Source organism: Scomber japonicus, chromosome 14 (assembly GCF_027409825.1).
Source record: "Scomber japonicus isolate fScoJap1 chromosome 14, fScoJap1.pri, whole genome shotgun sequence".
NCBI classification, from domain to species: Eukaryota; Metazoa; Chordata; class Actinopteri; order Scombriformes; family Scombridae; genus Scomber; species Scomber japonicus.
The window spans coordinates 26982307-27008250 of NC_070591.1; the positions used below are offsets into that span (position 1 = coordinate 26982307).

At 42.9% G+C, this 25944-nt stretch overlaps 1 protein-coding gene across 1 annotated transcript in view; it reads right to left on the reverse strand.

The window, feature by feature from the left end:
• The window catches only part of LOC128373359 (inositol polyphosphate-5-phosphatase A), a 142828-nt gene that overhangs the window by 55472 nt on the left and 61412 nt on the right, over positions 1 to 25944 (reverse strand). The window contains exons 5-6 of the mRNA XM_053333656.1: positions 3836 to 3899; positions 1596 to 1699 (exon numbers count right to left, since the gene is read on the reverse strand). Of these exons, the coding sequence (XP_053189631.1) occupies positions 1596 to 1699; positions 3836 to 3899 (168 nt within the window). The remainder of the gene's footprint in view (positions 1 to 1595; positions 1700 to 3835; positions 3900 to 25944) is intronic.

Below are 25944 nucleotides of genomic sequence, written 5' to 3' on the forward strand. Positions count from 1 at the left end.
TGAGCCGAGACTCGAGCGACTCGGTTCGGGACCGCGCACGAGGCGTCCCGTCCGGTCCAAGATCCCAGTGTAATAGGATTCCTCAAAGCTGTAGATGGATGGCAAATCTAGGCGGTTTCATCTACTAAAAGAGGGCATAAATCACAGGCGGAGGAAGCGGGGACGAGGCAGGGGTTATCACCAGTCTGCCTCCCTCATGAGAGCTTTGCATTAAAGCATTAGTGAAATTAATTCATCTTTCATAAGAGGTTTGAGCAGTATCTGTGATCTATGATAACAACCAATTTCTCACTACGGAGGGCCGGAGGAGGAGGAGGAGGAGGAGGAGAAAAAAGAGGAGGAGAAGGAGGAGGGAGACAGGGAGAAAAAAAAAATACTCGGCGACCCTGATAGACTACACAAATCTGCTCTTTTTAAATGGGCTAACATTATCTGGAGTGCTGCTCTCTGGAGCATCATCCCAGATTCATATCCCAGTCGGGAAAGAGGCATAAATCACCAGGCAAAACTTTTCTCATCTACCCCTTCAAACCCCCCCACCCACCCACCCATCCACCTACACCTCCTTTCTCTCTACATCACTCCCCTCATCCCTCTCTCGCGCTGCGCCGTGCCAGGTTTGTTTTGTGGCTTTCTTTGCTTGTCCTGTTAAACACAGAACAATGCTTCGCCGTAATCATTTTAAATGGCTTTGCGCCTCAATCAGTGTAATTGGTTTTAGATCATCTCTGAGAAAGAGGGGGAAAATCTGAGTCGTGAAGCTGTTCTGGGAAGTGTGTGTGTGTGTGTGTGTGTGTGTATGATTCTATATGTTTGTGTGCATGTTTAGGGTGACTCTGGTTGGGGAGGAAAGGAAGGGGAGGTGGGTGGTGGTTGTGGTGGTGGAGGGCTCGCGGTGTGTGAAAGAGACGGAAATTGGGGGGAAGTGTGTGAAGGGGGCCGTATCCATCTGTTTTGCATATATTTGCGGAGGCGGCCGTCGGAGCATGGTTGACAGATGAGTGGGGAGTGCGGGGATGACACACGGGCGCTTGTGCTCTTTATTACTATATCAGCACAGCTCTGCTCAGCGCTCGCCCCCACCCCCCCCACCCCTCTCTCTCGATGGCACACCGGCACCGCACCGGGAAAAACTACAACACAGCCAGCGGAGTGAGAGGAGAATTGCTTGGTGGGACACAGCGGACACGGCAAAGAGGAGGAGGGGGGGGGGGTTTCTCTCTGTTTCATGATTTGAATTTTTGTGACTGATTTGTCTTCAAATCAGTGTCGGCCCGGATTTCCCCCGAAGCAGAAAAAACTGGGATTGTACAACACAAGAAAAAAAGAGAAGAGACACACAGAAGATGAAATGACTTGAGAAAAATCAATAAAGAAGTAGGATAGGAGGATTTGATTATTGTATAAATGAATATGTGGATTCTGGCAATACAAAGAACAAGACTCACTGCTTAAGACACTTTATAAGGTTTCTTTTACAAGTCAGAACTGATCACAGGAGTTGTGTTTTAATGTGTCATTGTGTCACTGTGATTTCTGTCAGTCGACGTCTCAACAGGCAGACGGCACTACCACGTGTTTATATCACTACCCACCTCGGGAAAGTAGTCCTGTGGAAACTTCTCCTTCTCCAGTGAGGGTGTGCTTTCTAGTGTCTCTGAGCAGGTTTCCTTCCCGACCACCTTCCTGAATTTCTTGGCTGATGGAGAGAGAGAGAGAGAGAGAGAGAGAGAGAGAGAGAGAGAGAGAGAGAGAGAGAGAGAGAGAGAGAGAGAGAGAGAGAGAGAGAGAGAGAGAGAGAGAGAGAGAGAGAGAGGAAGAGACAAGAAGCTTATTGTTACAAACATGGGAGGCTCATTATTTTGGAGACCCCATGTGTGATTGAGATTCTCTCAATAAGATGAGTGCTCACTGAGAACCACCATCGCCTTCTTCAGACAACTGCCCCACCTGCTGGTCAGAGTGAGGAACACCTGCATTCAGTTGAAGAGAGTGTCAGAGGTCGTGGCGTGGGTAAAATACCAAAAAAATATACGCCTGCATTAGATTTCACAGGATGCTTGTAGTTCATAAGTTCAAGTAGTGTCACCTCAACTCCTCTTGTATGCCTGTGGCTCCTTCATCCAATTAGGTTCTTGTAAGAGATGTGGGAAGCTTGCAGAAGAGCACAGCTGACTGCCTTCATTTGTAAATTTTAGTGATGCTAGATTATAAATGAATGGCTTTGCTGTACCAGGGTTATTTATTTATTTACTATAATCTAAACATAACCAGAACCATCCAAGACCAATGTTCCTTCTGTTTGCTCTCCATACAACATCTATTAAATGTCCTCAGTTAGTCTTTCTGAGGTGAAAGGTTTTCTGTATCCAGATTGAGGGTCTTGTATGTTGTAAAGAAAGTCTTCTGAAGCATGTTTGTGATTTTTGAATACATACATACATACATTAAATTGACAGTAACAGTGCAACAAAACTAATGTGACAAAGTCCATATGCAAACTTTTGTGCTGTGCAAAACACCGTTGCTAAGATGTGAGATGATGAAATGTGTGTGTGGGAAGATTAGTGTAAAAAATATTGCTGTGAGACTACAGAGTTTTATACAAACATCTGCTAATAGAAAAACTAAGAGTGTTTTTTAAATTTGCATAACGCATTTAAGCTTCTAATAATTTTAGAAGTAATAATTGTCATGGTGACTTGAAAACAGTTTTTGCCTTAGCAGCAATTATATCCAATTGTGTGCAGTCAGTTTTACTCCAATTTTGTTCAACTTTGTGGGTGTTTTGAACTGTTGGAGTTATACTGAACATTATAATCAAGTGGTTGCATTGTTACACTTCTAATGTCAGATCTCTTACCACCAAAAGACTTTCTTGAAGAATATCCAATAGACCATTTTTCAAGACATTTGGACATGTCTCCTTTAGTCTGAAGAAGAGCAGTAAGCTCAAAACATTACTTGTGATATCTTATTAAATTACTTTTTTCATTTTGTGATTTAATCCAGCATCTGCTTTCCTACTCCAGATGTGCGTGTCTATCACACAATTTATTTTTTGACATGTCACAGTAGAAAAGCACAGGTTTAAATAAGAAAATGAATGACAGCTGAATTCCATGTAGCTGATTCAGTTTCAGGGATCATGAAGAAATGATATGTATTTAGATGAAATTATTGTTATATGTTAGTGTCACCTTTTCCTACTTTGATAAGTCAAAATGTCAGCTGTGAGAACAACTAAACACAGTATGTACAGTAGTTTATGTCATTCATATTTTAAGTATAATCTCGTATAATCTAAAAGTATGTGAATGTGTAAGCACATAGGAAGTCGTCCTCTTCCCCTCTCGACCCCTCCCCTTGCCTTCGCCCTGTCCTTCACTGGGGCAACTGGTGCTAATGCTGACTTGGGTCTAATAGGAAGTGAGGCGCCTCCACATCTATATCCCTCCTTTAATTAGCACAGCCGGCGGACCCCGGGGCCCTCTGACACCGCCGGCTGATGAGACCGCCGTAACTGTCCAATAACCCGCCGCACACCATTACCGTAGGCCCGAAATCGTATGAATTAAATCCTAATATTAATAAGCATTACCATTCTATCCCGCTCCCTTTACATTATCCTCTGAGCCAATCTTAGCTCACTGGTTTTGATGGAAGCGAGAAATAGCCTGCAAATGGTTGTGTGTGATTTGCGAGGGGGGGAGTGGGGGGGGGGGGGGGGATTAAGAGCCACGATGTTAGGATTTCATTTCAAGACAGTGGCAGTGATGTATATGAGTTGTGTGTGTGTGTGTGTTGGAGAGATGGTGTGAGGGGGGGGGCTTACCTTTGAAATCAAACTGGTGGATGTTTTTCAAAGACTCGTGGATAAAGTAGAAACTTCCAAGAGCCTGCAAGAAGAAAAGAAAAGAAAAACTCAGTCAGATTATAAATAATTCTTATGCATACATCAGTTCTTGAGCGAATCTGGATCCATCTCTCAGATTATATAGAACTCCTACATTTCCCCAACATCTCTGCTAAATTTCCCAACCTCTTCAAGAACTTTATCCCATCATGATTCCTCCAGTTTCTTAAACACCCCACCCCACCCCCAACTCATGACCTTTTCAACAACATTTAGCGTGTAAAGGATCAGCCTAATGTGAGAATGCCGCGCTGATAAACTGAGCCGAGAGTCTTTAACACACTCCGCAGCACACTTCCCACAGCTCCGCTCCAAACACAGCGCGCCATTGTCCGCACAACAACAGGTGCAACGCGCTCTCGGTACAGTACGCTCGGCGCCATCTCTGCGCACCCTATTCTCGGTCGGGGCTCCGGGAGTCTTCTAATGTGGGTGAGTCAACAATTTGAGCTTTCAAAAGGACACATTCAGATGGACTTTTTTTTGAATGAGCAAAGATCAACTTCAATAGGCTTAAAATCTTAATTTTCCCTGTGAACAATCAGGAAACTTTCCCAGTCGGCGGACAAGCCAATCAAACTCTGTGGGAAGAAGTGAGGAGTCGTGCAAGAGAGGGGGGATTTGATGCGGTTCACAGTCCGCTACACTGCTTTTCTGTTGCCCCTCTTTACATTTAGGGCAAATGGAGGCAAAGCTCAAGCTCAATCCTCTGTGTCTTTGAGATAGCAGACCCTTTTTTTCGGGCTCGGGATAATTCTCGGTCTCCCTTTTTTCTGCCTTCAAAGACAGAGGCAGACGGTGGTGAGTAACTTTAACGATGAAGAACAGAGGGAGCAAATTAAAAAGTAAGTGAGTAGAGTAGAGAAAACAACGGCTTAGGGAGGAAGAGAACGGGAGGATAGAATGCGGTGAAGTTGGGAGGTGGGAGATAAGAGAGGAAAAGATGCGTACGCTCAGGTACAGTAAAGATGGAAAAGGGGGGTGGCGGGGGGTGAAAACAAAAAGGAGACAGCTGAAGAAAAGACTCCAGGGGTATGGAGGAGGATTTAGTGGAGGGTTTTCCTGGGTGCAGACGCCTCTCTCTCTGACACGCTGGGAGAGAGTTTGTGCTGCGGCCCCGGACCCCGGCCCCCCGGCCCCTGCATTATTTATGAGCGCCGGCACATCTTGAGATTAAACATTTGCTGATTTGTCAAAAGCACAAACATGAGGTCCTGCCCATCTCCTTGACATATAAGTTCAGCCGACGGTATAAAAAAAAAAGAAAAAAGAAGAAAAAAAAACACTGTCGCACATTTAATTGATGAGAAGAGCGGATGGTGACCCGAACCCTCCGCCACGTTTCCCCCTCCTTCCCCTCCCGTCGTTCCTTCCTTGCTCTGACGGAGGACAGAGGGAGAGAGGGAAGGGGAAAAAAAAAAAAAAAAAAAGGGAGATGGAGGAAGAAGGGGGGACTCAAGGTCACAGCTTCCCATCGCGAGAGAGGACGGTTTCCAGGAAGGTTTCCAGGAAGGCCCCCCTGCGCTTATTTGTGCTCACTCGTCTTTATGTTCTCTTTCACCTTAAACTAAACTGCCGACGAAAGACTGAGAAGACAGAGATGGATAGAGAAACGGCAGCAGCGATTTGTCATAAAGCTGCTGCTATGCTAACTGCTGATGTTTGTGTGAATCTTTCAATGGTTGACATGAGATATGGTTTCAATTCAGTTGCAATACCAGCATTTTTTTAGCAAAGTCAAAATACTACAACTAATAAAATTCATTCACATTTTTAAATTAATTCCCAAGTTTTACTGTTTCCAGCTGTAAATAAAAGGATTTACTCCTGTTCTCTGTTTTATAGTAGTGTAAATTGAATATCTTTGGGTTTCACTGCTGAATTGGTTAAACAACAATATGATTTTACATTGCAAAACAAGAAAAATATTTCTTTATAAATCTATTTGAATTATTAATCTATTCATAAATCATTTTAATCTATTGTGGAAATGATTAGTTAAAGCCTCCGAAGCACTGGCTTAAAGGAAAATGTATGTTTGACCCCAAAAAACCTGACCCAGAAAATGTAATGATTGTCTGCAAAAATAAATAAATAAATGAATGATTAAACCCTTTCGCTGTCTCTGCTTCGGGGGGAAGCCGATCCCTCTGCTAAGGCCCCCCTCAGTGAATGAGACAGACCATTAAAAAAACAAAATTAATATGACATCAAACAAATCGGCACAAATCAATTTTCAAATAAATGATAAGCAACTGTGCTTAAGTGGCTATCCGTGTAATCGCAAAAATCTACTTAACCCTCAACCCTAATAAATATTTATTTGACATCGGGGGCTCAGGACCAGGCAGCTGCTGTGCTCTCTCTCTCTCCCTCTCTCTCTCTCCTTCTCCTCTGCCTTCCCCTGCTGCACTCTTCATGAAGAAGCTATTATATTAGCGGGAGCGCAATTAATCCATTTGTCTCCTTACATGACAGGCTCAAAATATTCATTAGGGCAGAACTGCGCTGACAGGCCATGCTTATCTTTTACCAGTAGCTTTACAATGGCCTGTGTCAAACGTATGTTTGTCACGTCCCTCTTTATTGATTAGCTGCCAGATTCACTTGAAATAATTAAAAGTATATTTTACATATTTATAAACCCTACTGCCACGGCGGCTACTTAATTTTCCATTAGTAAAATGCAGTCTATTAAGTGCACCATGAGGGCCGTGGGGGGGGGGGATAAGGGGAAATGAGTAATCACCATAATTGTAGACAGAAAGACAATAACCGCGCCATAAAAGCTGGGGTTTTATGACTCGTTCTGGCAATGCTATCTCTTATCACGAGTCGTATTGGCTATGCCGCTCTGAGATAAGGGGCGCACTGACATGACGGCGGCTGTTCTCCCTTTCCGTGTGTGTGTGTGTGTGTGTGTGTGTGTGTGTGTGTGTGTGTGTGTGTGTGTGTGTGTTTCATGCAAGTGTGCAGTTGACATTTCCAAAACCACCAGCAGATACGGGCTGAACAAGTCCCAATAGACTGGCTGGTGGAAAATAGAGAGTTGAGAGCTGCAGTACATAGCCTGCATACTTTGCTCCGCTGAATGCTTTATCGATACCGAGGGCTGCAAGAATTAGTTCTGGCCGACGAAGAGAAGCAGGAATTCTGTGACCCCTGAATGGATTTTCTGCGTTTAATGTGAAAAATGAGCCATAAAGCAAACATAAAAGTAATAATTTTTCCTCAAGGTCTCACCTCCAATCTGTGCAGAGGGAGAGAGGCCGGTTCCCGGGAGAGCTGACACGTACACGCTCCGGTGTCATCAGAGTGTCACTGTACAACTTCAGAGGGTAATGTTCTGCTGTCACCCAGCCGCTTGCAAAGTGCTGCGGGCTTATGGGTTTGTGGAGCACAGCCATGACCATGTGTGTCCAGTAATGTTTTAATAGAGGAAATAGACCATGCCCTTAAAAAGAAGTAAACCGAAGACTGCAGCTGAACAAGATGCTTTAGTTAAGATAGTTTTCTTTCTTTTTTAACTATGTTTAGGTTGCTTGGCTTGTTCTATAGTTGCAGATGTGCACAGGTAGAATGCCTGTCCATGCCCTTTTAATGAAAAGTGTTAAATTATTAATTGTAGTAACAGAAGTTTGAACTCCTTATTCTCTATAAAACAAAGGAAGACACTTTTGTTGTGAGTTTTTCTTGGAGTACCACTACCCCAACCCATTAGTATTATTCTTCTGCAACTGGCTTTTCAATTGTTTTGGCAGCGTTGTAGGCTGTAAACAAGCCAACAGTATAGCCAGATGATCTAAATCTCATTATTTGGAGGGAAAACTGAAAGCGAGCAGCACCTCTGACATTTTGATTATGGTGCCTAATTGCAAAGGAAAACTATGTGAGTTAGAGCTCAAATAATTCATCTGTCAGTGTTAATTAATTCATCTATTAGTCGATTGAAAAGTAATTGGTTTTCAGCAAAAATGCCAAATGTTGACTGGTTTCTCTAAAATGTGACTATTTCCTGGATTTCTTAAGTTTTCTTTGGAAACCCACCCACCCCTAGGCTCCAGTAAAATATGGTATTTCCTAATACTTGAAGACCAAACAATGAGTCAAGGAAATAATCAGTTGTTGAATTGACTTGAATTAATGAAAGTGTACAACTTTGGCAGGTATGATAAGTCAATGTTGAAGTCGGGTTGTAAAAATGTGACAGATGTTTACAACAGTAATTTTACTGTCCACCTCCATATTTCTTTCAAAATAGGTTTGGCTCAAGGGGTTTGTTGACAACCTGTTTGATCATCTGACTGATTGAGTTCCTTTTAAGCAATGTTGACAGATTTCCAGATAGCAGTAAGTAACCAAGTGAACAGGAAGGACAGCCAATACTAAGATTTATAAAGCTGAGACTCAGTTGTAATAACCAGAATTACCCTTTAACAACACTGTTCCTTTAGAAGTGATACACTACTTGTTCTGTAATCAGGGTTAACTTTGAGTTGGGGTTTACATGGCTCGTTACATCCACCTCTGAAAAATATCTCCCTGGAGTTTTCTGTGGCATTTTGCCTTCGAGACAGCAGAGACAAAATGGGCTGTTTTCTAGTTTATATCCCATTGCTCAGAAATCCCTGGAGTCCCCTCATCTGTCAAACCCACGACTGAGGCAACACTTCCACATAAACCTGCACGGAGGAGAAACATAACCGCAAAAAACAACTCACAAATATGTACACACATACACACGGTCTTATCGGAAAAGGTCAATCAGATATGCTGTCATGACGAAATGGTGTTTCGATACATCAGGACCACATGCTATGTCAGAACAGCTTAGAGCAGCGGGAATAGACATAAGCTCTGACTAATAGGTACATAATACCCTCATTAGTCACTAAAGACCAGCTTTCACACATGGCTAAATTCTCAACATACTTTAAACCGAACTGTAAAGGCTGGATCTGTCAGTAGACAATAGAGCAGCGTGCTATGTGCTCCGACAACATCCACTGAATATAAGAATCCACGTTTCTATTTCAAGATCGGCCCTCAATGTCCCAGCAAGGGAGCCATTGATATGCAGGATCCCGGGTCTAAAAGAGCACCTTCACAGGAGCCTCTCTCTGCACAAATCTCCAATACTGCACAAACAGCCTGTTTGTCATCCCCGGCAAGGAAAACACCCCGACACAAAAAGTGAGCAGCATCAATAGAGATGGCTTGCTTTTTCAGCCCAGAGATACAGATGGAGAAGCCTTAGTATTTTCTACCCCTCCTGAGCCCGCCACCCCCGCCTCACCCCCCCCCCCCTCCGGGCTGCCATATGTGTTTGCCAAGGCCCTCTCCCAGTGCCATTGATTGAGTATTCAGAGTATTGAGCCACAGTGTCTATTATTCATCGGCTGCCTGGAAAGCCTGACTGGATACACAGACAAAACTCTCATTAAAACTTCCTCTGTCACTTCCTGTGATTTGAAAGCGGCCCGAGTGTTGGAGTCATCCGTCACGTCCTGAAGGAGCCCTTGTCTCAGGGGTGTGTGTTAGTAGTGTGTGTGCTGGGGCGCATAGGTAAGGGACAGATGAAAAGAATTGACTGATGGAAGGTGTAGTAAAAGGAAACATGTTCACTTGAATTTACTTATTTATTTCGCAGTAAGATAAAGCAAAGTAGGAGTTAAGCTTCCTCTCTTTAATGCTCTTCTACTGCCCCCATGAGGGATCTCATGAGCAAACCTCGCAAGGAAATTGGTTTACATGGCAAAGCAGGACTAGTATTGATTCCTTACAATTAAAACAGCAGTACAGCAGATTCTACTTTCTGATTCACTAGAAGACCACCCAAATCTCATTTTGACTGATATTGGGATGACAGTGGACCATTTTTTACCTTTGCAATACCAACAAGACTAAAGTCTACAGCCACCCTAGTCATTGAAGGTCATTGTTTAAGAAAACCAAACTCAAGATATATCACCAAAATTCACACGAGAAGTAGATGAACAAAGAAAAAGGTATCTACACCAAATTACATGATAATCTATGCAATAGTTATTGAGCCATTTCATTTTGAAACACTAGTGTCAACTTGCTGGTGGTGCTAAATGGAAAGTCAGGGAATCAAAAAGATCAGGAAGATTAATCTTCAGGGCACTGCAGACATTGGAACTAAATTTCACGGCAATCCAACCAAAACATTTCCGAAAAAGAAAAAATATCCTCCTCATGGTAGCATTAGAATGACAGTCAGTGGATTATCAAAGTCATTAGGATTCATCCTCTGGGGAACATGAATGCCTCCATAAACTTTTATTGCAATCCGTCCAATAGATGTTAAGATATTTCAGTCTGGGCCAAAGTGACGGGCTGACCAACACCGCCATCCCTAGATCCACAAAATGAACAGGACATATAGGCTTCCCAAACTCAAACTCTATCCACCCATTTATTGATTGTCTATTTCAAGTAAACCAACACTGCTGTATGGATCTTTTTATGATACCTGTATTTTATCTCTGTAGACTCTGAAGGCTTTTGGCAGAGTGTTTCCGGGCTTCCACTTCATTATTCTAAAATCTCCCAGAATGCAGAGCGACATGCGCTCATGATTGATCTCAAAACCACTGATTTTATTTTCTTTTGAGGAAAATATTATGGATGGGTCTAAACAAGGCATAATTGGCCAAACCCACGGCAGCGCCTGACCTGCCAACAATCCAGACCCACTCCCAAGGTTGGCTGCCTCGCTGGGAAATATTGTGCATTAATTTCATTTAGTCTCCCCTCCAACATTCAATGGTAGAAGTTAATTAAATTGCTTGTCCATTGTGTTCATCCACTTACAAAGTTAATGATATTGTGCCGGGGAATTAAAGAGCGTTTTATAAAGCGCACGGGATGGGAGCTGGCAGGCACTACATTGCCCAGTTGAACCCTGTCAGTCGGCGGGCTTCTGGACCCTCTAATTAGCGGTGAAATGGATGCTTCCATCTGCCAATTTCCTGCCACGCTCATCAGTCGTGCAGTCGCTCCTCTAACCTGCCCGGCAGAGGGGTCTAAAGCAATAAAACCATCACGGCAATGACATTCAACGAAGAAAAAAAAAAGGAAAAGTGAATACGCGTATACATGATATGACTCAGACTTTAAAAGAGCCTCTTTATAATTTTTTTTGCCTCTAGACCACATCATTGGCTTCTTCAGCATAATCCAGATGGAAGAGTTTGATAACTTTGTTAAAAACTGTTCGATACGCACAGTAATAGCACCTCGTTTCTATTTTCAGAGAGGGTGGTTTGAATATGTCTGATAAAGCAGGGAGAAAGGAGTGTGCTTCAATTGATGTTACAAATTTTGATGAAACATTCTGTATCCTCGAATCAAACATGCATCACTCCAGTCCTAATTAAAGGGGAAAAAAAATCTAATTTCAATTCAGTGCATGATTTCTGCTCGGTCCCCAACTTGTAGTAAGGTAGCAGTGCTCTGTTCACTTGAGGGAATGATTAATGCTCATATGTATTCCAACTGCGTATTTACTAATACCATGTTGCTACTTCAGCAGCTTTTAACGAGGGCATAAAAACAGAGGATCAAAGTAAATGGGATTACACCTGTGGGGCCTGCGCCGCTGTTGACCTCTTAATGAGGCTGGGCAAAATGGTCCTATGCATGGCAGAGCAGTACGAATAAATTCATGGTATAAATAAATTAAACAGAGCCACAGTAAGGGCATTTCGCTGGCAGCTACACACAGGTACACCTTACACATAAAGTGCAGGTTCACCCAGAGACAACAGCTAGTGCAGCGGCCAATGGTGATGCTGATTAGTCAGACAGTAGGCATACCACCCTGCCTGAGAAAACTGCTTTTTGAGTAATTCTGGAGGGACTTTTTCAAAGTTTGAACAATAACTGATGGAATTTTTTGCTTGAGCTGTAACTGAAAAGCTTGCATCATGAACTGGAGGAGAGCAGTGTGAATAGTGGGCTCTCAGGATGTAGGAAGGGTTTAATGAAAGATGCTATTGAGTTGCATTATGGGAAGTGTAGGATCCAGTGTTTCTGGAGATTGACCTATACTAGAGACTAAAAATCGCATTATCTTAGGCCTCTGGTGTTCTGATTAATTATATTTCTTGTCCCCCAACTTATTAAGCACAATGCTAAATCACTGGGGCATTCCTTTAACATAAAGTAGAGCCTAACCTAGACAAAATTAATTTGATGTTTTCAAATTGCAAAATGTATCTGAGCAACAGTCCAAAGGTACAAAAGCTCTAAATTCATGATCCTTTAATAACACAGAAAAGCAAGCAAAACTTCACAATTGAGAAGATGAAGGGTTTATGTAAGGTTTCTTAACCTCCTTCTCTATCTTTACTTTTATTTTGGTCACATGGGTGTAAATTGCACTTTTTAAAAAGGTACTGGCTAGTCATTGCCTGTTTAATATCACCTCATCTTAACTCAAAGATATTTTACAGTATTTTCAATGCTTCAAGAGGTCATCAGGAAGTTGCATGCCTTCTGTGTATATATGATGTTCAGTGTTAAACAGAATGTTTTAACCTAATTAGAGGCTGCTTCGTTGTGTCTCATGCTCTGGTGAACTGCTATTGACTAGCACAGTTTAACAAAGCAAGCAGAGTGCTTTAAAAGGTTCCTCGACCCCCATGATTTACACACAGCTATGCTTAGATTGTTCTGTAACTTCATAATAAAGCACAGGTCAAAACACTGTGGCCCACAATTTAATCAAGGCAGCAAAGCACAACTAGAACTGAAACAGGATGTAATATTCATTCAGGAGCAAAATGCGAGACACTTAAGAGTTTTGTGGGGAAATTTTTTACAATGTCTGTCCCAGCTAACAAGGTCAACTTCTCAACCCTAACTGTATGAGACATCTGCAGCTGAGCATGCAGATGCCTGATACAGATCTTCTTTCTTCACAGGGAAAAATAATCTTTTGAAAGCAATCTTCAAATAAACCGTTGATCTCAGAGGCCAACGCGGTAAACGTCTGCTTTCTTTGAATAACTCTGTCGTCTGGCCTTGACAAAATCACCGTTTTTAAAAAGGAATACGAAGATGATAAATATTTGCCTTATTAGATTATTCCCAAAGATGAAAAATCAAAGTCTGAACAATTGAGGTATCCATTAGTAATTAAAATGACATTACCTCCTCTCTATTTTCTCAGGCCACCGCTCGGTTGCCAGGGCCATTATTCAATTGTTTCGGATGCCGGGGGATAAAATGCCTTTAATATACTTACGCTCATTAATGTAAATCATATTTGGATATGGATGTCCAATAATCAAAAAGAATATTTCAACTTGTAATTCCCCATCTGTAAAAGTATTCCCATTAGGGCGAGAGGCTCATGCAAATGACAGGTCTTTGAGCTCATTGATTTTTTTTTTTTCATCTCTGCATTTTGGAAAGGCCGCTAATGTTGTCATGGGCTGTTCATCAATCTATATTATTATCTGATTTAATATTGCGTCTATTCATGTGGCCTCATTTGTGAAAAGGGCTGATTGAATTAGGATCATACAGACTGTAGGAAGAATGGAAGCAATATAATTTTAAGTGATTGCTGCGGTCAAATGAAGACTGTAAAAGAAGTTTGGCTTTGAAAAGTTTTTGATATAGCGACTGACAGCACAACTGACAGTTTACTTTCGTGCAAATGCTGTTTTATGCTTAATTTAATAGCATTTTAAAAAGGTGTACACACACACACACACACACACACACACACACACACACACACACACAGATCTCAACATTTGGGGCTAGAGTGACCGGGTGACATAAGCAACTTTCTATGTCAAATAATCAGTATTGAGCAACTCTCCCTGAGGACGCTAAGACAGCTGTCAGAGCTGTGATGTCAGCTAGAAAAGTAATCAGTCAGCTTCTGTCCGGAGGCAGCTTTGATTCTGTCCCTGTCCCACGCCGCCAGTGGCTCGCTCATGTGGCCTTGTAATGACAAAGTGGCATCCTTGGCTGCCCAATGAGATACAGCTCCATTGCGCAGAGCCATAATGAAATATATTAGTTTGCTGCATCTTAGTGGCATTACTTTGTCACTTGTGAGAAGAATTTATCAGGCAGGTCCTCATTTCTCTGCATCAAGAGCCCTTCCTCCTCCCTTAGTACAAACACAACTCTTCCTAAATGAAGGCAACATCGTCTAGATCATGAGCATGAAACATCTATAAAATATGACAGCTTCCTCCCAGCACAGAGGACAATCGATGGTGGTCTATCTCCTCGGGTCTGGGAGACCGGATTGCACTCGTCTGAAGATGGAGCTGAAAAGTCGACACATCACAGGAGAAGGGTTCAGTTTTGAGGTCGTGTTCAGCAAAAATCATTTTTCCCCCCCCTCGATGTATAAAAAAAATAAGCAGCTTTCTGTCTGTGTTCTGTCTGGGTATGAGCAGAGGCGTTCTCTGAGCACAACAGTGACCACAGGACCGTGAAGCTTTAGAGGAGTCTGCAAAAACACACGCAGCGGCTCGTCTCAGGCTAAGACGCCCGTCCAGTGGCTCTTTGTGGCCTTCTTTGTCTTTATGTAAAAACCAATGCTCGCCAATGATGTGTTATGTAAAATTCCCAGAGGCTTGATTTAAATGGTTGGATATCCTCCATGCTAGCTTAGTTATACTCCAGTGCATCGCCCCTAAGAGCACATGGACGCTGCATGAAAAGCAAATGTAAATGCAGCCTTAGCTTCTTAGATAACAAGAAATTATGTCATGGGGTTTTTTCCTCTTATTGTATTATTATAATAATAAATAAAAAAAGGGGCGAACAACAGAGGACTTTTCTTACGCAGATGTTTCTTTTTTATCCGTACAATCGCAGCATCCGGCCTTTTCCCGTGGCCCCTCTTGAAAGACAGCTTTAAGATGTGAGGGAGCAGAGGTCCGGTGCCAGGGGCAAGAGTGGCAGCAAACCCACGTCTGCTCTCCTGTAAATGTAACAACAGTAACGCAGTGATGTTGGGAAGAAAAGAGGATTTGGAGGGGGCCCGAGCAGGTCTGGCAACAAGTCTCCTGGGTCGCCCTTTTGAGAGCTCAACAGATGACCAGGTGGTACTGTATTGTATGTCATTATGCCACGTGTGAGAGGAGGGGAATATGCAATATACAGTGCATCTGTTACATCTGAGAACTAATCAGACTCAGTGCTGCACATGATTTTGGCTTTGTGGTTGCCATCATGAAGATTTGGAGGAGTGGCTGTGCATAAACAAGGGCTACAAAATTAACCAGTCTGTGGGAAACACTGTTGAGATGAGGTGCATGTGACTGACAATGCTGTATCAATGCATTTGTGGGAAACTGTACCTTTAAGAAGGGGTCAGAAATGTAGTTTAAGATGGTGCCTTTAATTTCTTTTTTTATGCTATTCTTATTGTATTGCTATGTGTGTATTGTCCAGTTTAATATGTGTGTTTCCTGTTAAGTTCTAAGTATTTATATGGAAGCTAATATACAGATAGGTGTCGCAAACTAGCTTACATGCTAGCTTATGTTACAGTACTTAACTCATCAAAACAAACAGTAAGTTAAGTAAGTAAAAGCAAATGATGTAAAGAGGTAGATTTGTCTCAATAACTGTGATACAGTAACAGCCTCTAACTGTAGTTTTCTACTAGCAAACATCTGTAGTGTGTGAAGAAGAGTTAGCTAGGGAAACAGCTAGTTTTAGGCTTATTTGGTTAACTAGATAGAATCTTTGAGTTGCTAACTGAGATGTCTTGACAAGATATTTAGCTACAGCTAGCTAACGTATTATCAATAAATCACTTAATTTTTCTGCTCAGAAAAGCATACCTATGAATCATAACGTATATCATTTACTTGCGTTGACCCTCTAGACATTCATTTTAAACTTTTTTCTTTCATGACCTCTTTTGGAAGTCAAAAACATTTCGCCATTTTGCTTTCTGAATAAATCTTGCTTCCCTGCCTCTTTATAGCCTTACAAGCATCAGTTCATTCTTTTCTCTTTATCGTCTCTAATGAATCTGATTTATAGGGCTTTTTCAGGCCTGCTATGACATCACTGACATAGCAGGAAAAGCACAGGTGAAACTAATAACACTAACGGTGGCTACGATCCACTTGCTGAAAGTGCCTTAATATCAATAACTATGATCATATCTGTAAGCAAACATCGCAGTTCTACAGTCTCACAGATACAGGATAAACAGAGAGACAAGATTCACTTCTATTTAACTCGACATTCTGAGAAATGCTTCATTTCCAGTTGGCCAAAGAACGCTTTGAATTTTTCCCCTTCTTCTAGAGCACAGAAATGTAATTAGGCAGTTAAAACTAAGAGCTTGAATTTAACTGAAAGAGCATAACATCCAATCTAATTAGAGGAGTCTTTAATGAGATGGTAATTAGCTACAGCATGGTGCACACAGGGTGCCACTGTGGCTTGAACTTGTGCAGAGACCCTGCTGACTGGGGCACCCTTTGTGTTAGATTGGTTCCCACTTGGGAAGCATTACTCACTGAAATATGGTTATGCTTTGCTTTATACCATTATAAGACACCACTTGGATATGCTCTGAGGGTCAGACAGAGGTTTTGGCTGCTCACCAGATTTACAAACAAATAGTTTCAAATGTTACATGAAGAGAAAGATGCTGTTCTGTTTCACATAGATTATATTTTCTCTGCTTCAACACTACCACCAAACAGAAGAGCATAGAACATAAAACAAGGGCAACAACCCTAACCAACATTGGGGGTGAGTGCGTGTCCTCAATAAATGGGCCCATATATTTGCTTGCTCAATCATAGGAGATGCATATTTGGTGTGTGTATGAAACAACATAAAGACAATACATCATAAGCTAGCTATTGCACACTCCGCCCTAAAACAAACCCTATAGTAAGTTTCATCAGGCGAGTCCTGGAGGTCTCATAGTTGCTTGTTGCCTTTCTGTTTGCCCGGCACCGCCCCTCATCTTCTGCAGCCCGTCTACCTCTGACCTCCAGAACCTTACAGCGACTGCATTAATTTTCCTAACAAAAATCAATCGGCGCGAGGAATGGGACAAGGAGGAAGGCCCCTGTTATTACACCAGGCGGGACACACCCTCTGCCTTGGAGTGTATGGCTGTTTTTATAGGTAACAGTTTAACAGGGGGTGGCAGCTAGGGGACAAAGGGATTGCTCATTTCCCCTGACCCCAGGAATGAGTCATTCCAAATAAACTTACACGTGCCTCATTTAATAGCATTAGAAAATTAGGCCTTAAGACAATTTTGGTGTTATTTGATGTGAATTTGTTCTTTGTTAATCAGAAGAAGGGAAGCATATGAGATTAATTTGTTTGAGAAGATGGCATTGGAGTGTTGAGATTTGAAAAGGAAAATGCATTCAGTCGAGGGCAAAAGAGTGCATATGACTGCAAATTTCCAGCCATGTGGCTGTTTCATTTTTGTCTATTTATATTCTGGCTAGCCGAACAGACTCGCAAACATTCCCGAAAATCAGATTAGGAAATTATGAGCCCTATAATTAACCGGCTGTTTCAGTCGAGAGCTTTGGCTTCCTATTTCCTAATGAAGACCAAGTGAAAAATGATTTAATAATGCAACAAATGTGCTTTATGAGCTATTAATATGTAGTACATAACATAAACATGACAACAATATTGGCTACACATTTAAAGATCTGAATAAACTGTCTACGGTGGGCAGAGTATAGAGTTATGACAGTTAAAGAGGAGAGGCAGGAGCTGCATGGAGAGCTTGTGATGCCATTACTCTGACAGCAAGCGAGGGATCATCAGCCGAGAGAGGGAGGTGGAGTGACTGAGTGTGTGTTTAAAATGGCCTATGTGTTTAAAATGTGCTGCACAATACCTGCTAATTCTATTAAGTGCTTCTGTGGTGTGGCTGTGTGGTTATGGGTTGATGTAAATGGACGGCTGGTTGACTAAACAATGCAATAGCATTAGAATAAGGTGATTGGATGACAGAGTGGAGTAGAAGGCCTGAGCCCAGCCACCCCGAGACTTGCCAAGTCCATTACGAGTATTGGAGACATCTTGATATCCGTCATTGTTGCCAGCCAAATAGAAAGAAGAGGTTGTTGTTTTGTTCGGCCTTCATTGTCAAGATGGCTTCCACCTCTCGACATCCAGGTGCAGGTAATGCAATCAAATGAGGACCTCACAAACAAACCCCCACCACCACCACCACCTTTTTCAATCTGCACCGGGACCTTTGGGCTTCTTTAGGAAACGCTGGTAGTCACCGAGCTCAAGGACAAGAGCAGACTTGAGTTCTGTTTTGACTTTGCCCACAACGCCACCACTGCTTGATTTTATGATGTGTACCTGTTTCCATAAATCATTTCTAAAGCTGTCAGCACACAGTAGAGAGCAACAAGAAAGTTGGAGGGGAAGAGGAGAGAATGGATGTGGAGGCTGATAGTTCTCACTGTGATGCCACTGCTGTTGTAAAACCGTTGTTAGCAAGTAAGGTAAGGTAGGCAATACACTCAAAGTTGTACATTCAAACATTGTAAAGGGAGAACACGATGATAAATAAAGACTATCAATGTTTCCACTCCTGTATTTGACATTTAGAATGGACCTCATACATTGATGCTTTCTTATTTTTCAATTCTATTTGTTTTGCACAAAGCAATAAGAGGAAAAATAAGAAAAGCATACGTGGCATTCCATAAATGCCTGAACTTGTTGTAAATCACTTGTTTCAGCCTGATGAATGCCACCTGTTTATGAGGAAGGTGCGTGTTTGTGAGATGAGACCATTAGCATAATTCATGCCCCTAAAATTGCCATAAAAGGTGCCATGTTCTGCTCCATTTGTGGGCAGTTTTCATTCACAAAAAGTGAAGTCCTGCTTTCAGAAATCAGAAGACAAACGCATAACACATTTAGGGGTGACAGTAGGAGACCCTAAAACAGCCAACATGTCATTAGGCAGCTCTGCACTTTAAAAAAAAAGAAAGAGGAAATACTTTGATGTGAATTTAGGTGCTTAAAAACATGTTTCTAAAGCAAAGCCCTCCTAGATGTCAAGGTATTAGAGGAGAATATTACAGTCTACAAGTGATCATATACGGTCAGCTACAACACAAGATGATACCAGACAGATACCTGGTCACACACAGATGCAGCTGACACAGTGTTTCCAAAAGCTACTGAAAAGTAGAAGCTGCTGCGTCAAAATATTACCATAAAATATGGTTAACAGAATAGACATTTTGCATTAAGTATATATTATCTTTTTTGTTAATTTTGTTAACATATTTAAATTGAACTCCAATTAATGCAAATTAGAGCATTATAATTGTAATTCGCGCAAATGTAGAGATGATCTACCTATTCTATTGTGTTCATACACGTGGAACAGATCTCAACCTGAATGTCATTTGTACCTAAAACAAAATTCAAAGTGCTACAAGAAAAATGATGAATGCCACAAATGTTCTTGGGTCACTTGTTTGTGCTTTCTAAGAGCAAATCTATTCCAATGAGTCCTTTTTGCATGAGGCCCTGTTTGTTCTAAGGGTACACTGTCTTGTCCAGAAAGGCACTTAAACAACAAGCCAAAGTAAAATAACATCTGTTTGGTTCATAGAAAGCCAAGAGGAGAAACATTTGGCAACATAAGGGAAATCCTTTTACTGCTCTACAATACAAACTGTGTTTGAACAACATTACATTACTTTGGTGAGATGCTTTTTCTCAAAGTGACTTTTTCCCATATAAACACACACATTAGTGACAATTTTGTAATTTTGTTCCTGGTCAAGGAAACTGACATATGGACACTGTCACCCGCCAGTCAACACCATCTTGAACTGTCAAAACTAACACTGCATCAGTAAAATGATTTAACCCAATAGCTACATTTTACAATTTAATGATGCACTTTGGAATACTTTAGAAAAACAACCACAAGCTAGGATGTTGAAGTCCAATGAGAAATAAACAATATTACAGTTATATATAACAGTATATTCATTAAATAACAGCAAAAATGTCTCACAAAGTTAATCATCACATTGATTCTTAGTGGAAATGTTTCATGTCAGGCACAGCTAATGCTCACGTGGCCCCCGGGCTTATTCATATCGGGGGCCCCTCGCTCTAAGAGCCAGTCATTAAACGCTCTTGTGTGTTGAGTGTGATTGTTTGAGTGTGTTCATTGGAGACAGGTGTCAAGAGGTTGTTTCTACTGCTGTAATTACTCCACACGACGCGCAGCTTACCAGACGAGCTGCAGGCTTTCTCCAAACTGGGAAGAAGAAATTGCCTGGATTTAATGTAACGACCCCCCCCCATCCCCCTCCTCCTCCTCACCCCCGATATCAACCAGGTGTGCGTGACAACGGCCTCGAACGAGGAGATCAATTCCCCGGGAAAAGGGTCGTCTCCTCCAGACAGGCCGGTGAGCCGGGATGAGAGGGAGAATCACGGACCAGCACTTCCATCGCTGGTGGGGGGGGGGGGGGGGGGGGGGGGTTGAGGGAGGAGGTGTTTGGATTAGAGGCTGGTGGCTCTCTGAAGGTGTCTCACCCCTGCTTCCCCCCCAATGCCCCTCCCTCCTTCTGTACATGATACCTGGCACGGGGCAAGGTGCTCCCAGAGGAGACAGGGGATATATATATACACTTAGGCAGGAGAAAGGTCAGGCAGGCTGAATGTGGCAGGCAAACAGGCAGTGGGGGTCTGGGGGGGCCTGGGGATGAATCACAGGAGAATTGGTGCATGGCAGTGAATGAATAACCCGCCATGGCTCCCCAAACCCCATTATTTCCCTCCTTCTCCAGCGGGGCCTGAAATTCATGTCTGCGCATGCTGCCAGTTCATTAGGGGGAGGATGTCATTCCTCTTCTGGCTGCAGCAGGACAGGCCAGGCGGGCCCCAGGAGGACCCGGCCCTGTTTAATTCCACATCAACCGCTCCACTGAGGGCCTTAATCTCTGCTTGTGTGATCAATACTATATCAGTGTAAATTAAAATGACAATTTTAAAGTAATTAAGCCCGTTAATGCTCGATTCAAATGTCGTTATTTGCACGGGGTGGTTCTGCTTGCCGTGTGTGTGCGTGAGGAGGGAGGATTTTCCTCCTTTTTTTTTTTTTTTCTTTTTCTTCTTTTTTTCTTCCTTTTTTGAAGAGGGGGGCTAAATTAGGAGCCGTGTCCACAGTGACAGGTAAAAACGCTTTAACTGGCGCAGCACGATGTTGCCGCCACAGCCACCAAAAAAAGGAGGGCTTAACAAAAGCAGATTAACTCTCCACCCATGCCCGGGCCCTGAGACCTCTCCAATTTCAGAGGAGGGTAACCCAATTGCTGAAATTTGATTTGGACAACCAAACCCAATTATGGCCATATTAGATGAGAAGTGGCAGGGAGAGAACGCTTGCCGACGGAGGCAGGGAAAACAGAGGGGAGGGGAAGGGAGGAGGGTGCGGAGGAGGGGGGAGAAAAAAAAAGAAAAGAAACGTTACACAATAAAAATGCACTTAACTATAGAATGAAGCCCAGCAGTAATTGTGTGATTAGATTATTTTTGTCTCCCTCCTCACTCTGCTTTTGAAAGGCTATTTAGAGTCATTGTGATTGTTAGAGTGAAATAAATGGGGCCCAATGTTAACCTTGTCCCCCCTTGTGTATGTGTATGTGTATGTGTGTGTGTGTGTGTGTGTGTGTGTGTGTGTGTGTGTCCTGTCTCATGAGGTTAGGTGATGTGTAAGTGAAAAGGAAATGAAATGATCACATTGTTGGTTGTTATTATGACAGGCTCGCAGCTGATAGCCAGCGACCCTCTACTCCTTTTAGAAGAGATTCACCAATTACACCCAAGTCGCTCTACTTAGGAGGCCGGGGGGGGACGACCACCACACTTCCGACAGGGGGGCCTAACGTCATTAAGGATCAGACCTGAAGCTTTCCACTTCCTGTTCCACTTCCACTAACATATATCCCTCTTCTGAATGCCGACGAAACACGCAACTCGTCTAATGAAACTGAATTTTCCGGCGTGTCTCACAATTAGCAGCTAAGGAGTCACGTGTTGACAAAACAAGAGGAAGTGTGGCGATTAAACAGGAAACATTTAGTGGTGGTATAGATCGGTCATGGATGTGTCAGTCACTGTTCAGCTCATTCAGCAAAAAAAAAAGCAGTTATTTGACAGCTCCCCTGAAAATGTCCCACGATGGTGCGACTGCCTGTTCATATGCATAACAATCGCCTGGATGTTAAAAATGCTTCACATTGATAATTATTATCTCACACTCTCAAAATTCAGGATATAGGTATAGAAATCTGAGAGGGCAAATTTCAATTTCATCCTCCCTGATTGAAAGAAAGAGCAAGTTTTGAGCTGTTAAACATCTAAAAATGGACTTTATCACAAAGTCTGCAACAGTGCAGCATGAACCCTAAGCACTGTCCTCAGTGATGCAGCTCCATGAATTATTAAATACTTGCCAATAGTGAGCAGATAGAAAGCATCCCTGCTGAAAAACAAGGGCAACCTGTGGGTATTTAATTAGCAGGGTGGGTGCTCCTGTGCATGCCTGATCATGCAGGGTAAAAGGACACCCGTGGTGGGGGTGGGGGGCAGGAGAAAGCTTGGCATCGTATTGGTTTGCGTCCAAAGCTGTCCGATCCATCATGCTGTCTGTTGACTGGTGTTTGCGGAGCCAGCCCTTATTAATTATCAGCTCATTTGGAGAGGAGGGGGTGCGGGCAGTGGGTGGTAGGTCCTCTTTGATCAATGGGAGCGATCACTCTGAGAGAACTCTGCTGAGGGTGATTAAGGTCAATTTGGATGTTTGTTCCAGGAGAGGATGACGTGGTTGGGATGAGAGATGTGAGAGGTAAGTGTGTTAGCTGTAGAGGGCTAATCTACATCACTGTGTCTTATTGGCAACAGAGCAACTTACACAAGTGTGATTGCACATACACTGAAGATGGACTTCACTGCTAAAGCCATCAGACATCATGTCATGTATTCATATATTGATGTATTCTGGATTTTACAATGAGGGAGAAATGAACTTTTTTGTGGCAAGACAGAATATATTATTCAAATCAGAGTATTGTTTTATCTCTTACACATATCTGGATATCTTTAGATATTTAAGGATGTAAAACCACTAAATTCATTACTGAAATTCTTCTATGAGTGAGCAGTGCTTTCATCATTTCTATGCTGATGTGCCCTTTCACAAGTTCCAGTGTAGTTACAGTGTCCAACAGAAAAGACTGATTGTTTTCAGCTTCTAGATGAAAATGGTCATCTATATCATCTGTTTCTTTTAAATATGGGTTAAAAAGCACATAGGAAGTTTATTGCAAATCTTAATGAAACTTTTGCATATAATAGTTCATTGAAAGGTTTTTAACTTTTGGTCAAACAATAATAGCAATCTAAAGAGAGCATCTGAGGCTGTGGGGATTATTGATGGCTGCTTTTTTAAACAGTTTATGACTTAATCCTAAATTAAACGATTAATCAGTTAATCACAGAAAATGATGCACTGTTTAATAGATTATAAAAATTATCATGAGTTGCAGAATTATGAGTAAGAGTGAGCTGAGAGCTGAATATGAGCATGATGTTTGAGAATTTGACTAATTTCAGTTGAACAATTCTAATACATTAAAATGCTGCTTCTATCTAAATGAATCAGTACTAATAATGATCTAATAATGAGTTTTAATATTATAACACTGTGGAAGGGCATTTTTTGCACACTGAGCACCTTTATATTTACCACTACTGCACATTTTGCTGATACTTCTATACTTCTACTTTACTAAGATATTTAAAGTCAAAACTCTGTATGAGACTTCTATGACTGTTAATAATGAACAATGTGACTCAGTACTAGGGCTTCAATGCAGTGTTTGATGTGTAAGTGTGAATACACTGTACACATGCATGTTTGTGTGTGTCATACAAGTTGCTGTGCAGGTTTTTGGAGAGTAAAGTGACTGGGGTGGGATGGGGTGGGAATCTCTTTTTTTTTTTCTTCCTTGGAGTGGGACTGTTAGAGCTGTGAGGGCTCTCAATAGACAGAGGATTATGGAAATCAAAACTGAGAGATTAGCTAATGGGAATATAATAGGCAGTGACTGCCTGGGTCAGCTGGGCCATGCAAATGAAGCGGCTGTAGCTTGAGGTGGAGGAAGAATCGATACCTATGGACACAGTGCTGGTTAGTGATACATCTACATCAGTAACATACACAGACATACATGTAAACGCACACCCAGGCGCACACAGACACACACACACACACAGAGAGAGGGAGAGAGAGAGAGAGAGAGAGAGAGAGAGAGAGAGAGAGAGTGAGGGCCTGACGCCAGCAGACAGGAGTGAGCTTTCAGCGGGAGGGCCTGGCTCAAGTGGAGAACCGGAGATATCGCCAGCTCCGGCCTCCGCTCCCTCTCACTGATGTCAACAGGCAGCATGTGATCCTCCTCGACGCTCTGGCTCTCATCCCCACTGACACAGCACTGAGATGCAGATGCAGGCGCAGTCCCGCTCTCCACGCTCCATCAAATATCTATTCATCCCGAGTCGGGCCCCCCCCCCCACCCCCAAAAAACAGAACAAACGTCCTTGTGGACAATCAATAGCGCTGCGACCGGGGGAACGGCCAAGTATTACGACAGCATTTAGATACACTAAGTAGTTTATTTTTCCTTACAGACTCTGGACAATCTGACATCCGCCGTTTAGGATGTGCAGGGTTATTAACCTTCTCAGAGGAGGAAGAGGAGGAGGTGGGGGGGGGGGGGTGTATGAGTGTATGAGGCGAAGCAGGTGTCGTAAAACGCAATCGACTGGGACACACTGGGACGGCTTTCATCATCAAACTAAATGGAACGTCGCCTCTCTTATATATCAGAATACCAATTTTGAGCGTGTCAGAAAAAATTTCAATTTCAGGTGGTGGTAGTGGTGGACTCAGGGCTCACCTCCTCCCCCTCTCTACCCCCCCCCCCCCCCCCCCCCCACTCCCCCTCCCTTCTCATTTTCATTCCTGCCCGCTCGGCGCAGCCATTCATCAGGACCCGGGCAGAGGACACCTCCCGCCTGCTCACAAATGCATGGAGCAGGCAATAAAATTAACCTTGTGGCAATTGTTTTCCCACCCGTTTGATGGCCTCGTGTCAGCTCATCTGTTAAGGGAGGGAGGGAAGGAATAAAAAATAAAAAAAAGTCAAGCTCGGATGTGCAAAAAATTATGACTCAAGGGCTGAGGGAGGAGGGAGGTGGCGGTGGAGAGGGGATACCTGTATGGAGCTAGATTATAGAGTCGAAGCCCGATCAATCAGTGTTGGAGTAGCTTGGAGAAAGAAGAAGAAGAAGAAAAAAAAAAAAAAGGTTGCTTGTTGATTTGTGTGTCGGAACAATAAAGAGCATCAAGAGCCTCGTAGGTGGTTATTATGAAGACGACTGAGCAACAAGACAGTCTGATACTTTTTTTTTTACAGTTCGGCTAGCCGCCATCCCTGACCCCTGGGCCCTTTCACTGGGCGGAGAGGGAAAAGAGAGAGAGAGCGAGAGGGAGGAGGAGGAGGAGAGGAGGGGGGCTGGGGAGGGATAAAAATCCTTCAGAGGGTGTTTATTTGCTCTCAACACCTCCTAAGCGATCAATATTTTTAATTTGGGTCCGAGTTATTATTTTTCACATCACTGCGCCGGGGAGCAGAGTAAAGTGGCTCATATTTTAGCACTAAAAAGATCGATATGACAGGCTCACCTTCACTCTGCCCCCCTCGGTGGTGGCTGAGGGTGGGGTGCTGGAGAGAGAGAAGGGGGTGGGGGGGGGGGGGGGGGGGCACACATCATAATGGACGGTGGTGAGGTACACCCGGCCCGCCTCACGCTGGAATCACATCATTATCTGTGGCTGGAGACCTCACACACATACACACACAAACACACACCTCTCTACCTCTACACCTCCAGGACACCTCCACCTCTAC